This window comes from Apodemus sylvaticus, chromosome 2 (assembly GCF_947179515.1).
Source record: "Apodemus sylvaticus chromosome 2, mApoSyl1.1, whole genome shotgun sequence".
NCBI classification, from domain to species: Eukaryota; Metazoa; Chordata; class Mammalia; order Rodentia; family Muridae; genus Apodemus; species Apodemus sylvaticus.
The window spans coordinates 95,892,112-95,908,658 of record NC_067473.1 but is presented as its reverse complement, the minus strand read 5'-3'; the positions used below and the strand labels follow the sequence as shown (position 1 = coordinate 95,908,658).

Here is a 16,547-nt window from a genome sequence, read left to right as displayed (position 1 = left end):
ATATGCGCATAGACCACATGCATGTGTACCTGGTGGCCAAGTAAGAAGAGAGTGCCAGCTCCCCTAGGACAGAAGTTGTAGAAAGTGGTGAGTTGCCACATAAGTGTGGTAATTGAAATCAGCTCCTCTGGAAGGAAGAGCATCCTTTGTTTTTATTTTTGTTTGTTTGTTCATTTTTTGTTTTTGTCTCTTTGTGTTTTTGTCTTTGTTTTGTTTTGTCTCATTTTTTTTCTCTGTATTGCCCTGGCTGTAGTTGGAATTCACTCTGTAGACCAGGCTGGACTCAAACTCAGAAATCCACCTGCTTCTGCCTCCCAAGTGCTGAGATTAAAGGCATGTGCCTTCTTTGCCCAGCACATCCTATGTTCTTAATTGCTGAACCTCTCCAGCTCCTGAAAGGGATTTCTTGTAATCCAGGCTGACCTCAACTCACTGTGTACTGAGCACTATCTTCAAGCCTCTGTTCCCTCTGCCTTTACTTTCCAAGTGTTGAGGTCATAGGTTCATGTACTTTTATTCTTCTCCAAAGTACCTCAGCTTGAAAATATTGATTCAATTAAACTTCTGTAACAAACTGCTAAACTTTGAGACATGAATTATTCAATGATTATTATTTCTTTTTTTTATTCAATATATTTTTTGAAAGTTAACTTATCAAACCATTTGAAAGAACTGAGAGTATATGCATTTAGTGGTGGGGAGAACTTGGATAGCAGAGAGGCAGGAAGGAAAGATTTCATTTTCACTAACTGCATTTATATCCTTTGTACTTTGTGTCATATACATTTAATGCCTATTCAAAATTCTCTAAAAATTTGTAAAGGTACATAAAATGCTCATATTATGGTGTCACTATATGCACAGTCAGAGAGACCGAATGTATTCTTTTCCAGGATTATGCATTTTCAAAACTTGTTGCCCATTCATTGTTTTAATGGTATTTTAAAGCATTTCACAGCTTGTGAATTGGGGCCTGGAGAGATGAATCAGTGGTTAAGAGCACTGACTATTCCTCCAGAGGTCCTGAATCTAATTCATTCACTGAAACCACATGGTGGCTCACAAGCATCTGTAAGGGGATCTGATGTCCTTTTCAGATGTGTCTGAAGATGGTGACAGTGTAACATAAGTCAAAGAAATAAATCTTTAAAAGAAAGGGAGAGATTTATTTAAAAAAAGATTTATTTATTATTATATGTGAGTACACTGTAACTGTCTTCAGATACTCCAGAAGAGGGCATCAGATCTCATTACAGATGGCTGTGAGGCACCATGTGGTTGCTGGGAATTGAATTCAGGACCTTCAAAAGAGCAGTCAGTGCTCTTAACCATTGTGCCATCTCTACAGCAACCCCAAAAAGAGATTTCTAAATGATGAGTATGAAGACAAAACTTCTTTAAATGGTGCCCAACTTAATTCAGTTATAACCCAAGCTTACATAACCTTATTACCTGAATAAACTGCTTATTAGCATCATCAAGACTTTTCAAAGTTGAGAACATTAAGTGTAGAGATTTATAATTAGGATGTCATGCCACCTGTCAGGAACTGCACCATCCCTCCAGCCTTTGAGATGGGCGGTGGAGGTAGGGGGATAGGGAGGTGGAACCAGGGGCTAACTACTACTTCTCAGCCTTTGAAGTTCTGGCCCATCGTTCTCCAAAGAACCTGCAGCTTCCTGTGAGATACCTGAGAACCACCACTAGCTAACACCTGAGGCTAGCCTGGGGCGGAGCACTGGGATCAAGGTGAAGTCTTTGATATGCTAGAACTATAGTTTCCCCAAATCAAGCAGGCTATCCACTGAGCAGAGTGGTGCAGTGGAGCCAGCACCCATGCAATAGTCTCTCAAACTTTGGGAAGGAGGGTCTGACTCCAAAGCATTAAATTGTCAGGCCCCAAATAAAGTTTGAGCCTTAAGCAGGAAGTCTTGTCTTGGTTCCATGTTTCTCTAGTCATCCAGTTCTGTATCCCCAGTTTTCCTTCCAGGAAACCTGGTTCAAATGTAGCTATGGGTGGCTACAATTAAGGGACATAGGAAGAGATAATTAGTAAGTCTGTGAAAAAAATTTAGGCAAAATGCGGCTCACAAACAATATCTCCAGCATGATCTCAAAGAATCGTGATACATGGTTAAAAACCTTAAAGGTATTGCATATTTCTAATCGTATAAATGAATTTTCCTTTGATTATTTTTTTGTGTTTTGGAAGACTCTGTGCATCTTCTTATAAATGATACAGTATATTATAACACTTCTATATTTATGTCCGTGAAGAATTTGGCTGTGAACCAATGTGAATGTGAACTTCTGAGTCTCTTTTCAGTTTGTTACACTAAATAAGTAGCACCTTATCCTTTGGTTTTCCAGTCATCAAACAGAGATCACATTCCAGGAACTGGACCAATGATATTAGGCAAGCCTTCTTCTAGGTGATGCATTTTTCTTTTGAGTAAACCCATCATTTTACATATTTATAAGAAAAAAGATATTTGAATATCACGGCAGGTTAAACAGAAGGCCAAGAGTTCGATCATAGATGGACAATAGTGTTATTTGCTCTAAGACATTGAAATATACTGGAAAATGTGCTTCCAGCAGATTGCGAATCTATACATTTTATCATGTCTTGTATTTAATTAAAGCTGTAGGATGTTCTGAGAATGCAGCCTCATAAAGGCAGTGAAAGTAGAGATAGCCACCTTAAAAAAAAATCTAGGCACTGTGCCAAACCATCCATAAAGCCGATGTGTTGCAAGTGAAGTCAAACATTTCAGGTAGTAAGGCAGGAGATAGTCTTCTCTGTTGTGGTACTCAGGTCTAAGGATGGTGTACCACAAACAGATATTATAGTACATGAGCACCATTCCTGACCAGCTATCTGGGAAGCAGTTAATTTATTTCTGTCTATGTAGAGAACAAATTCAGTTCATATAATTACCATGTATGTGAGTGTCTTTGCCACATTTTTATGAAAGTATGAAATTAATTAGCATTTTGATTGGTTATGTTTATTGTTTTTGCTTAATCAAACATGCATATTACTAAATAAAACATTAATATCAATAGATATTATTATTGCTAGTTAAAAACATTTTATGTCTGTTGCACATAAATACATCTTTGATATATACCAAAATGGAAATTCTATGACCACATACTTCAGAGTATACCTCTTCATTAATTTTTTTCAGATAAATCAGTTGCTAAACCTATCTATCTACCTCTTATTTCTGATATCTCTCCTGGGTCCATCATCATCTTCAGGCGATGAATGGGTGTTAGACTTACCCTGTAAAGTCTCTATTTCCAATACAATGCTTCTCTGCAATGTAAATCTTTTTTTTTTCCATTCCTCTTTTCATGGAAACTCAAACTAAGTGAGAACACTACTATAACTTAAACTTCCCATGTATAACTTCTACTTTTACTTCTTTCACCTCACAGCTTGTGTCCTTCTGCTCTTAATTTAGATTAACATGCATGTCCTCTTAATATTTAGAAAAGTTATGTTGCCCATAGCATATGGAGGCTAGGGATCCATTGTAGATTGTACTAAGCTCAAATCCAAATGGATCAAGGACCTCCACATAAAGCCAGACACTCTGAAGCAAATAGAAAAGAAACTGGGGAAGGCCCTTGAGGACATCGGTACAGGGAGAAAGTTTCTGAACAGAACACCAATAGCGTATGCTCTAAGAGCAAGAATTGACAAATGGGACCTCATAAAATTACAAAGTTTCTGTAAGGCAAAGGACACCATCAAGAGGACAAATCGACAGCCAACAAATTGGGAAAAGATCTTCACCAATCCTACATCAGATAGAGGGCTAATATCCAATATATATAAAGAACTCAAGAAGTTAGACTCCAGAAAACCAAACAACCCTATTAAAAAAAATGGGGTACAGAGTTAAACAGAGAATTCTTACCTGAAGAACTTCGGATGGTGGAGAAGCATCTTAAAAAATGCTCAACTTCATTAGTCATTAGGGAAATGCAAATCAAAACAACCCTGAGATTTCATCTTACACCAGTCAGAATGGCTAAGATTAAAAATTCAGGAGACAGCAGGTGTTGGAGAGGGTGTGGAGAAAGAGGAACACTCCTCCACTGCTGGTGGGGTTGCAAATTGGTACAACCACTCTGGAAAGCAATCTGGCGGTTCCTCCGAAAACTGGGCACCTCAATTCCAGAAGATCCTGCTATACCACTCCTGGGCATATACCCAGAGGATTCCCCACCATGTAATAAGGATACATGCTCTACTATGTTCATAGCAGCCCTATTTATAATTGCCAGATACTGGAAAGAACCCAGGTATCCCTCAACAGAAGAGTGGATGCAAAAAATGTGGTATATCTACACAATGGAGTACTATTCAGCCATTAGAAACAATGAATTCATGAAATTCTTAGGCAAATGTATGGAGCTAGAGAACATCATACTAAGTGAGGTAACCCAGACTCAAAAGGTAAATCAAGGTATGCACTCACTAATAAGTAGATATTAACCTAGAAAATTGAAATACCCAAAACATAATCCACACATTAAATGAGGTACAAAAAGAAAGGAGGAGTGGCCCTGGTTCTGGAAAGACTCAGTGAAGCAGTATTCGGCAAAACCAGAACGGGGAAGTGGGAAGGGGTGGGTGGGAGGACAGGGAAAGAGAAGGGGGCTTATGGGACTTTCGGGGAGTGGGGGGCTAGAAAATGGGAAATCATTAGAAATGTAAATAAATTATATCGAATAAAAAAAGAGAGAGAATACTCATACAAATTGAACACAATTACTGGTGTTAAAAGTGGAAGAAGTCAAGTGCCATAACCTGAAGACTCAGAGGAATAAATGATATAGATACAATTCCAGGTGAATCTAGAAGGGGACTCATATGCCTAGAGAGAGAGGAGAAAACTAATGCCACTGTCTGGCTTGATGGAAGCAATTCTTGACTAGTTTAGCTGTCAAAAATAAGTAAAGAGAGATTGTTTACTCAAAAATATGAGTTATTTGTGTGAGATTCTTTCTTCATTTACAAACCACACCTTCCAGTAGCATTTGGTTACTCTTCTGGTAATTACTGTGAACAAGAAGCCGCAAAGTGAGTTGCTGGGCTTAGTTGAAAGGGATATATCTAAAAAAGGATCCCACACTCCAAACTCAGTAAACATAGAATAAAAGGAATTGGAAAAGCCTGATAGACCCAGAGGATCAGGGAGTTTTTTTGTGAGGTTGTGTCCCTTAGTAACAACATAAGCTGTACCTACAAAGTACTCAAAATATCACTACTCAAATGTGAGTTGAACAAGGAGATCATCACCAATGAAAATGACAAACACAATGAGCAGCAGCCTATGAGGCCTCAAATCTTAAAAAAAAAAAAAAAAAAAAAAAAAAAAAAAAAAAAAAACTATAGAGAATCAAGTCAAGCTGTTGGCAGAAGAGTTTCTTCTCCTTACAGAAGAGCATACCAATGTATTGTCCTGGTTGAAAAGATCACCATTGAAAATGTTCATAAAATTAATGTTATTTGGAGTCTTTGAGATAAATTTAGTAATTTGTGTGTGCTTCTGTGTGGATGGGTGTGTAAAAAGACATACGTTTGTAGAAATAAATGTAAAAAGAGGCCATAAATTTGAAAGAGAACAGGGAAAAGTTATTTTGGGGAAAAGTAAGGAAAAATTTTGTGACTTACATTCAGGCTCAGAAACAAACATAGGAAAAAAAAACAGCAGAAGCTGGAAATAATAATAACATCTACACCTAACTTTCAAAGGACAATGGGATCATTATGAACCACCTAGAATAGTACAATATCTGAAACATCTTGACATGGAGGAAAGCATAACAAATAATCTCTACAAAGAGAAGTAAATTCCCTACAAATAAACCTGTACTGCATCTTAATTGGAGAAAAATAAGAGAACTACTAGTCTGTAGTGAGCTACTAACCTGGTGAATTCTGGAGCTCTGCCTAAGCCCATCTGATTTGCATGTACCCAAATCACAGCCCACAGACATGAGGACTTCTTCATAATCTGGTCACAACCTATGATGGAATCAGCTTCAGACAGATCACACACAGACATGAGTGTACCCACTCAACTCCTGGCATTGCTGTTGTTGTGGCTGACAGGTAAGAAAGACAGCATTGGAAATGTATTCAGCTTCCTGTAGTCAGTGCTGCTTGATCTCAGTCAAAATCCTGTTGTGAGAGAATTAATTATTTGTGGATTTGTTTTCAATTTTCCAATCTCAGGTGCCAAATGTGACATCCAGATGATTCAGTCTCCATCCTCCCTGTCTGCATCTCTGGGAGAAAGTGTCACCATCACATGCCAAGCAAGTGGGAACATTTACAATTATTTAGCATGGTATCAGCAAAAACCAGGGAAATCTCCTCAGCTCCTGATCTATTATACAAGTAGCTTGGCAGATGGTGTGCCATCAAGGTTCAGTGGCAGTGGAACTGGCACACAGTATTCTTTCAAAATCAACAACCTGCAGCCTGAAGATGTTGCAAGTTATTACTGTCAACAACATTATAAAACTCCTACACAGTGATTCATGTTATGACAAAAATCACCCAGGAAGGCAGAAGTGAGAGCACAGGCTGCCCCAACTGCTCCCTTTGGTGTATCCAGCTGCTCAGCTGCTGAGATTGTTTCTCTCTGCCAGGGCTTAAAGGTCAATTTGATGTTTTTATATAGTTGTCAGAGAAACTTTTCTAGGTCCTAAATCCTTCTTCCCCCACCCCACCCAGGCCTAGTATCAAAATAGGGGGATAGTTTATATTATTCATTTGAAAAAGGATAAAAGAACAACTGAAAATACACTTTTTATGCATAGAAGAATATTGGCAATAACTGGACTTCATTAAACAAGGTTGTCAATACACACACAGCTGGAGTTATTTTGGTAAGAAAATCATGTCTATTTATAAGTTAATATACTGAGAGAGAAATCTAAGGAAATAGTTTGATGATTATGAGCATTGGGTGCTTTTCTAGGGAATCTGAATTTGAGTGTCAACACTCACTTGATGTCTAGATTTTGATAACTCTAATACAAGGATTATTTTTTAGCCACTCTTCCTGCCTTTGAGTGAAGGAATTTATGCTAAGGTCAAGGCAGGTAAGTGAACTGCATAGAGGCAAGGAAGAAAAGTCATTTAAAATTGACGTCTTCAACTTGGGTCAGGCTTAGGTAGTTTGATCTCACTCACTGAATTCCAACCAAATTTGAACATACTATGGTTTGGGAAAAAAAGTTTCCTGATGAAATATGATCTCTGGTACACAAAGCCATGTAATTACATAGACACTCAACCCAGGATACATGCCATTCTTATGTGAAGATGAGTGTTAGAGATAGTTTACCTATACCATCTTAAGAGGTGTAGGAAGTATCTGGCATGTTTGTGGTCTTACTTATAATATGGATTTCATTTCTGCTATTAGTCACCTGTGTGTTAGAGGTTGGAGGAGTCTCTGCTTATAGAGGTAATGTAAGAGTCACACATAACATCCACTCTATGCTTTTCCTCCTTGGGACACCTATGTTACCCTATTCATTTTTGTCCTCAATGGCTTTCTTCTCTGTGTCTATGGACCATACTTTAGTTATCAGATATTTAATGATTTTTTTACTGTGATGAGGCATCATAGTCAAGGCAATCTATCAATGAAAGAATTTAACTTGAGATCTCTCCTTTCTAGTGGATTTGTCCAGAGCTAACATGGTGGGAAGCCTAGCAGCAGGCAGGCAGGAATGGACCTGATATAGTATCTAATAACTTCAATCTCCATCTTCAAAAAGGAGACACTGAGAGCAAAAGAGAAAACTGGGAGTGACAAAGATGAGATTGATATATTTACTTAGGATTTTTGAGAAGCAAAATACAAATAAGAGCAAACATTTTTTGTGTCTCTGAGTAAACTCTAATTGGTTCCAAGTTCGTCCCTTAAAGAATTTTTTTTTCTATCCTGACAGAGGGCAGGTAATTTTAAACCTTGTTTTAAGGGATCTTCTGAGATGTCATGGAATATCCAATGGAGACTGGTGCATAGAATATTGATTAGACTGTTTTCATTGGATATAAAATGAATTATCATATGCAGGAGCTACCAAGTATATATACTCAGGAGATAGAGAAGAAAGAAGATTTTCATTAAATGCTACACCAGGAAAGTTCACAGAATTGGGTAAACATTTTGGATAGATGTTGGGGTCATGCACAGTTTTGTCAAAGGTCGGCAAAGCTGCAGAACAATTTATGTTGTGAGGGTAATTATGTGATCTGAGAAACTAAGAAAGAATTGGTATGAGGCAATGTCTGTAGAGAATAGAAAAGTTTTTGGTAAAAATCAGAAGGGGAATTAGACATAGAACCAGGCCTGGGCATCACAGTATATTTCATTCATTCTGAACAGATAGGGAAGAAAAACAACAGCAGATAAAAGATTATCATTCCAGAATGGTGATGGCAAGGCAAGGATCTAAGACACAAGAATACAATGAAGCAGGTGGAATACAATTTAGGGATTGATTTCCAATGAACTAGAGAAAAACTCTCCTTATCTTGTTTTTTTCCTGCAGTTCAACTTCATAAAAATGATTGCATCAGGTAGTGCAAAGAAGATAATGCTCAACAATGAAAATAAGTTGTGATTTTCATTGCACTTCTGAGCTTGTGCTATGGTAGATGACTCTGTACTAAATGAAACAGTAGCTAGGAAAGTACACAGTGAACCTGGAGTTATTTAACATTCCATGCTACTTTTATTCCTTATTTAATTTTGTAGAAAATGAAGTGCATCTCTGTTCTATCATTTGATAATTGCAGATACTGGGGCAGGCTTTTATTGTGGTAAGGCTCTTCCTGCACTGTCTATATAATTCTCTGTTTTCAAATCTAAATCTTCCAATATTAACCAATGATCATTTGACTCTTTAAAGATACAATCTCCAAGCAGTGCAGCAAGCCAGCTATACACCCAGCAACCAGCGAGGAGGAGGCAGCCTGCACATGTGAGAATGGCCCTACAGATCAGAGTCCTCTAGCAAGAGCCTTCCTGTTTCTGCCTCCAGATCAGGAACACCCCTGGCCACAGCAAGGAGGAGAAACACAGCACAGCCTACATCCAGAGTTGATCAAGGCCACAGAGCTACATATCCAAATACAAGAGAGTGGGTCTTGGCCACCATCTTTGCTTATGTGACTGTGTAACAGATTGGTAGGCAGGGTTCACCAGAGGATCTCTCGGGACACACTCCACCAGGACTCTACCTGCACCCAGGAACACAGCAGCACCACAGCAATTTATGCCAGGGGAAAGCAGGTTACCCAAGGTGGTTGAGATAGGCCTGCAGGCACACAGGAGGGGCACGCTCCAGCCAGTTACAGCAGGCCCAACTAACACCAGCGATAACCAGATGGCAAAAGGCAAACATAGGAACATTGCTAACAGAAGTCAAGGCAATATCGCACCATCCAAACCCAATTTTTCCAAAACAGCAAGTCCTGGATACCCCAACACACCAGGGATGCAAGATTTGGATTTAAAATCACAGGTCATAATGCTAATGGAAGAATTCATGGATGGCTTCAAAAAGGACATAAATAACTCCCTTAAAGAAATACAGGAGAACACAAGTAAACAGGGCGAAGCCCTTGAAGAATTAAGGGAAAACACAACAAAACAGGTGAAGGAATTAAACAAAGCCATCCAGGATTTAAAGAATGAGGTAGAAACAATAATGAAATTAAAAGGGGAGACATCTCAGGACATAGAAAACCTAGAAAGATGTCAGGAGTCATGGAACCAAGCATCAACAACAAAATATAAGAGATAGGGAAAAGAATCACAGATGCAGAAGATACCATAGTCAAAAAAACAATAGTCAAAAAAAAAATGAAAAATACAAAAAGCTCCCGACCCAAAATATCCAAGAAATCCTGCACAAAATAAGAAGACCAAACGTAAGGATTATAGGTATATAGGAGAGTGAAGGTTTCCAACTTAAAGCACCAATAAATGTCTTCAACAAAATTATAGAAGAAAACTTCCCTAGCCTAAAGAAAGAGATGCCCATGAACATAGACGAAGCCTACAGAACTCCAAATAGATTTGACCAGAAAAGAAATTCATCCCATCACATAATAATTAAAACACTAAATGTACTAAACAAGGAAAGAATATTAAAAGCAGTAAGGGTAAAATGTCAAGTAATTTATAAAGGAAGACCTATCAGAATTATACCACATTTCTCACCAGAGACTATGAAAGCCAGAAGAACCTGGGCAGTTGTCATGTAAAACCTAAGGGAACACAAATGCCAACCAAAACTGCTATATACAGCAAATCTCTAAATTACCATAAATGAAGAAACCAAGAATTTTCATGACAAAAACAAATTTACACAGTATCTTTCCACAAATCCAGCCCTTCAAAGGATAATTAATGGAAAACACTAACAAAGGGAGGGAAAATACACACAAGAAAAAGCCAGAAAAAATCTTCCTTCAACAAACCCAAAACAAGATAACCACACAAGCATAAAAATTATTTCAAAAATAGCAGGAAGCAATAATCACTATTCCTTAATATCTCTTAACATCAATGGACACAATTCCCCTATAAAAAGCATAGACTAACAGAAAGGATTCATAAACAAGACCCAAGATTTTGCTGCATACAGGAAGTGCATCTCAGTGTCAAAGATAAACACTACCTCAGAGTAAAAGCCTGGAAAACAGTTCTCCAAGCAAATGGTTGCAGGAAATAAGCTGGAGTAGCCATTCTAATATCTGATAAGATAGCCTTTCAACTAAAAGTCATCAAAAAAGACACAGAAGGACACTTTATACTCAACAAAGGAAAAATCTACCAGGAAGAACTCTCAATTTGGAATATCTATGCAGCAAATAAAAGGGCACCTGCATTCATAAAGAAAACCTTACTAAAGTTTAAAGCATAAGTCACACCCCACACAATAAATGTAGGAACCTAAGACACCTCACTCTCTTCAATAGACAGATCAGGGAAACACAAACTAAGCAGAGTCACAGTGAAACTAACAGAAGTTTGGACCAAATGAATTTAATAGATATTTATAGAACATTTCATCTTAAATCAAAAGAATATACCTTCTTCTCAGCACCTTATGGTACTTTCTCCAAAATTGACCATATAATTGGTCACAAAACAGACCTCAACAGAAGTAAGTTGATGAATCTAATCACATGCCTTCTATCAGATCACTATGGAATAAGGGTAGTCTTCAAAAGTACCAAAAACAACAGAAAGCCAACATACACATGGAAGCTGAAAAATTCTCTACTCAATACCTTGGTCAAGGAAGAAATAAGGAAAGAATTCAAAGACATTTTAGAATTTAATGAAAATGAAGCACAATGAAAGCAGTGCTAAGATGAAACCTTATAGCTCTGAGTGCCTACAAAAAGAAGCTGGAGAAAGCACACACTAGCAGTTTAACAGCACACCTGAAAGTTTTAGAACGAAAGGAAGCTAATACACCCAAGAACAGTAGAAGGCAGGATATCATCAAATTCAGGGCTGAAATAAACCAAGTTGATACAAAAAGAACTATACAAAGAATCAACAAAAGCAGGTGCTGGTTCTTTGACAAAATCAACAAGATAGATAAACCTTTATCTAGACTAATCAGAGGTCACAGAGACAGTATACAAATTAACAAAATCAGGAATGAAAAGGGTAAAATAACAACAGAAACTGAGGAAATTCAAGAAATTATTATATCCTACTACAAAAAACTAAATGGTCCCATAACCCCTAAAGAAATAGAAGAGTTCATTGACAATCTCCCAAACAAAAAAAGCACAGGACCAGATGGCTTTAGTGCAAAATTTTATCAGACCTTCAACGGAGACTTAAGGCCAATACTCTTCAGACTATTATGCAAAATAGAAACAGAAGGAACATTAGCCAACTTGTTCTATGAAGCCACAATTTCATTGATAACAAATCCACACAAAGATTTAACAGGAAAGAGTACCTCAGACCAATTTCCCTTATGAATATCAATGCGAAAATACTCAATAAAATTCATGCCAACTGTATCCAAGAACGTATCAAAATGATCATTCACCACGATCAAGTAGGCTTCAATCCAGAGATGCAGGGATGGTTCAAAATATGGAAATGCATCAATGTAATCCACTATATAAACAAACTTAAAGAACAAAATCACATGGTCATTTCATTAAATGCTGAAAAACATTTGACAAAATGCAGCATTGTTTCATGTTAAAGGTCTTGGAGAGAACAGGAATTCAAGGCCCATACCTAAACATAATAAAAGCAATATACAGTAAACCAGTAGCCAATATCAAACTAAATGGAGAGAACATTGAAGCAATAACACTAAAATCAGGGACTAAACAAGACTGCTCTTTCTCTCCATATTTACTCAATACAGTACTTGAAGTTCTAGCCAGACCAATTAGACAATAAAAGGAAGGCAAAGGGATGCAAATTAGAAAGGAAGAAGTCAAACTAACACTATTTGCAGAGGATATGATAGTATACTTTAGTGACCTAAAGAATTCCACCAGAGAACTCCTACAGCAGATAAACAACTTCAAAAAGTGGCTGGATATAAAATTAATTCAAGCAAATCAGTAGCCTTCCTATACTCAGAGGAAAAACAGTCTGAGAAAGAAATTAGGGAAATGGCACCCTTCACAATAGCCACAATCAATATAAAGCATCTTGCTGTGACTTTAACCAAAGAAGTGAAAGATCTGTATGACAGGAACTTCAAGTCTTTGAAGAAAGAAATCGAAGAAGACCTCAGAAGCTGGAAAAATCTTCCATGCTTTTGGATTGGCAGGATTAATATAGTAAAAATGGTCATCTTGCCAAAAGCAATCTACAGATTCAATGCAATCCCCATCAAAATCCTAACTTAATTCCTCATAGACCTAGAAAGAGCAATTCTCAAATTAATCTGGAATAACAAAAACCCCTGGATAACTAAGACTATCCTCAACAGTAAAAGAAATTCTCGGGGAATCAGTATCCCAGACCTCAAGCAATACTACCACGCAATAGTGTTAAAAACAGCATGGCATTGGTATAGTGACAGGCAAGTATATCAATGGAATATAATTGAAGACCTGTAAATGAACCCACAGAATTATGGTCACTTGATCTTTGACAAGGGAGCTACAACGATCCAGCAGAAAAAAAGATAGCCTTTCCAACAAATGTTGCTTGTCTACTGGAGGTCAGCCTGCAAAAGAATGCAAAGTGATCCATTTTTATCTCCTTGTACTAAGCTCAAGTCCAAGTGGATCAAGAACCACCATGTAAAACCAGACACACTGAAACTAATAGAATAGAAACTGGTGAAGACCCTTGAGGACATGAACACAGGGGAAATGTTCCTCATCAGAATGCCAATAGCTTATGCTCTAAGATCAAGAATTGATAAATGGAACTGCATAAAATTAAAAAGTTTCTGTTAAGCAAAGGACATTGTCAAAAGGACAAAATGTCAACCAATAAATTGGGAAAGGATCTTTCCAACACTACATCCGACAGAGGGCTAATATCCAAGATATACAAAGAACTCAAGAAGGTAGACTCCAGAGAGTCAAATAACCCCCTTAAAAGTGGGATAGAGAGCTAAACAAAGAATTTTTACCTGAGGAATAGTTAATGGCTGAGAAGCTCCTAAAGCAATGTTCAACATCCTTAGTCATCTGGGAAATGCAAATAAAAACAACCCTGAAAATTCACCTCACACCTGTCAGAATGGCTAAGATCAAAAATTCGGGAGAAAACATGCATTGGTGAGGATGTAGAGAAAGAGGAACACTCCTCCACTGCTGGTGGGGTTGCAAACTGATACTTCCACTCTGAAAATCAGTCTGCTCGTTCCTCAGAAAACTGGGAATGATACTTCAGGAGGACCTTGCTATACCACTCCTTGGTATTTACCCAGAGGATTCCCCAGTATGTAATAAGGATCCATGCAGCCCTATTTATAATAGCCAGAAGCTGTAAAGAACCCAGATGTCACTCAACAGGAAAATGGATACAGAAAATGTGGTATATTTACACAATGGAATACTACTCAGCAATTAAAAACAATGAAATCCTGAAATTCTTAGACAAATGGATGTAACCGTAGAATATCATCGTAAGTGAGATAACCCAGTCTCAAAAGAACACTCATGGTATGCACTCACTGATAAGCGGACATTAGCCTAGAAGCTTGGAATACCCAAGACACTATTCACATATCATATGGTGCTGAAGAAGAAGGGGGAGTGTCCCCTGGTCCTGGAAAGGCTCAGCGCAGCAGTGTAGGGGAATACCAGGACAGGGAAGTGGGAAGGGGTAGATTGGGGAACAGAATGAAGGAAGAGGGCTTATGGGACATTCAGGGAGGGGGGATCCAGGAAAGTGGAAATCATTTGAAATATAAATAAAGAATATATGGGTAAAAAAAGATTATATGATTTATCCCATATCCTACCACCACCAAATCTCCTCCAGCTTCAAGGAGAATATATTTTCCATGGCTATGTGTAGGACAGAGGATATCAAGTAAGGGGTAGAGAAAAACACTTAGGAATGAATTTGAAAAATGAACATTCAGGATATTTAGCCAGAGTAATGTGACTAAGATGTGTACACACAAGTGTTATGATATTTATTGTTCTTTGTGGGTTGACAAAAGCTATGGATTATGGCAAGTGAGTAGATTTTCTAGAGATGATCCACTATTTTGCATGGTTCCTATATGTGTGTTTTGAAAGGCATGAACCCCAAAGTCTTTGTCCTAGGACTGATTCACACTGTTATAACTTTCTTGTTTCTGCTATATAGGTTCATGATTCCTGGGCCTCAGATCATCCTTAGGGACAATTATCAGACAGATTGCTGTAAAAAAATATTTTCATATAATAATGCAATTTAGATGAATTTATGACTTTATTGAAGTCTTCATTTGATTCAAATAATTTTAGGAAGAAAATTTAAGTAGATGGTTTTAGTTGTTTTACCAGAAAGATAAAATAATATTATAAGTGCAGACTGCATAATAAAGGAATAAACTGAGCTTTCATGAATTTCACTAAGAATAGAAAAATGTTTGGGACAGATTTGATATTAAAAAATATTCATTCTTAGTCAAGGATGAGGCCATTGGTGTGCACCAAGATAAAGCAAGGTCATATGAAACAATCGTGTGGAACATATAATGAGCTTATAGAATGGATATAATCGTCATACAATGCTTTGAACTTGCTATCTACATCTATCTGTAACTCCCCGTTTGTGTAACATTTTATCTGTGAAAGAATTTTATGGCAAAAGGGACTTCCGGGAGGCCGGCTGGGAGAGGTCAGTTTGCTCTGGTGAATCCAGCGGGCCCCTGCAGGAGGCTTCAGGTGTCTACTTCGGGATCTGAACAGCCTGGGCCAAAGCACTTGGTCTCCAGGAAGTGCAGGAGACCTGGTGTGCACCCAGAGGAAGACTGGGAGCACAAAGCTTGCTCTGGTGGCATGGAGCTTAGGTTCTAGTCCTGAGGCCTGTGACAGGAGCCATCAGATCTCTCCCCTTCCAGATCCAGATCAGCCTGGGCAGCAACACCACATCTCCAGGTCCTGCAAGAGGCAAGAGGGGCTTCCAAGAGGCCGGCTGGGAGAAGTCAGTGTGCTCTGGTGAATACAGCACTCCCTGCCGGGAGCCTTCAGGTGTCTGCATCGGGATCTGAACAGCCTGGGCAACAGCACCCTGTGTCCAGGCAGTGCAGGAGGTAAGCTGTGCACCAGAGGCCACGTGGGAAGAGGCAGCTTGCACTGGTGAGTCCAGCATTGACAAGACCAACTAACACCAGTGAGAATTAGATGGCAAAAGGCAAACACAGGAACATCAGTAACAGAAATCAAGGCAATATGGCAACATCTGAACCCAATTCTCCTTTACCAGCATGTCCTGGATACCCCACCACACCAGTAAAACAAGATTTGGATTTACAATCACTGGTCATGATGTTGGTACAGGAACACATAAAGGACATACTTAAAGAAATTCAGGAGAAAATGGATCAAAAGTTAGAAGCCCTTGCAAGGGAAACAAAAAAAAAAAAATCATTGAAAGGAATTCAGGAAAATACAAAAGCCAATAAGGAGGAAACGCAAAAAAACAATTAAAGAAATACAGGAGAACTTTGGTCAACAGGCTGAGGTCATGAAAGAGGAAACACAAAAATCTCTTAAAGAATTACAGGAAAGCACAAACAAGCAAGTGAAGGAGCTAAGCAAAACCATCCAGGATCTAAAATCACAAGTAGAAACCACTAAGAAAACTCAAAGGGAGACAACTTTGGAGATAGAAAGCCTTGGGAAGAAATCAGGGGACATAGATGAAAATATCAACAACAGAATACAAGAGACAGAAGAAAGAATATCAGATGCTGAAGATACCATAGAAACCATGGACTCAACTGTTAAAGAAAATGCAAAATGCAAAAAGCTTGTAACCCAAAAT

General features: G+C 38.2%; 1 gene segment (V, D, J or C); it reads left to right on the top strand.

The window, feature by feature from the left end:
- The first annotated feature begins 6,035 nt into the window (after positions 1-6,035).
- Positions 6,036-6,579, top strand: LOC127678732 (immunoglobulin kappa chain variable 12-41-like). The segment is given in 2 exon segments: positions 6,036-6,136; positions 6,260-6,579. Coding segments are annotated over 2 exon segments (390 nt in total).
- The last annotated feature ends 9,968 nt before the right edge of the window (positions 6,580-16,547 follow it).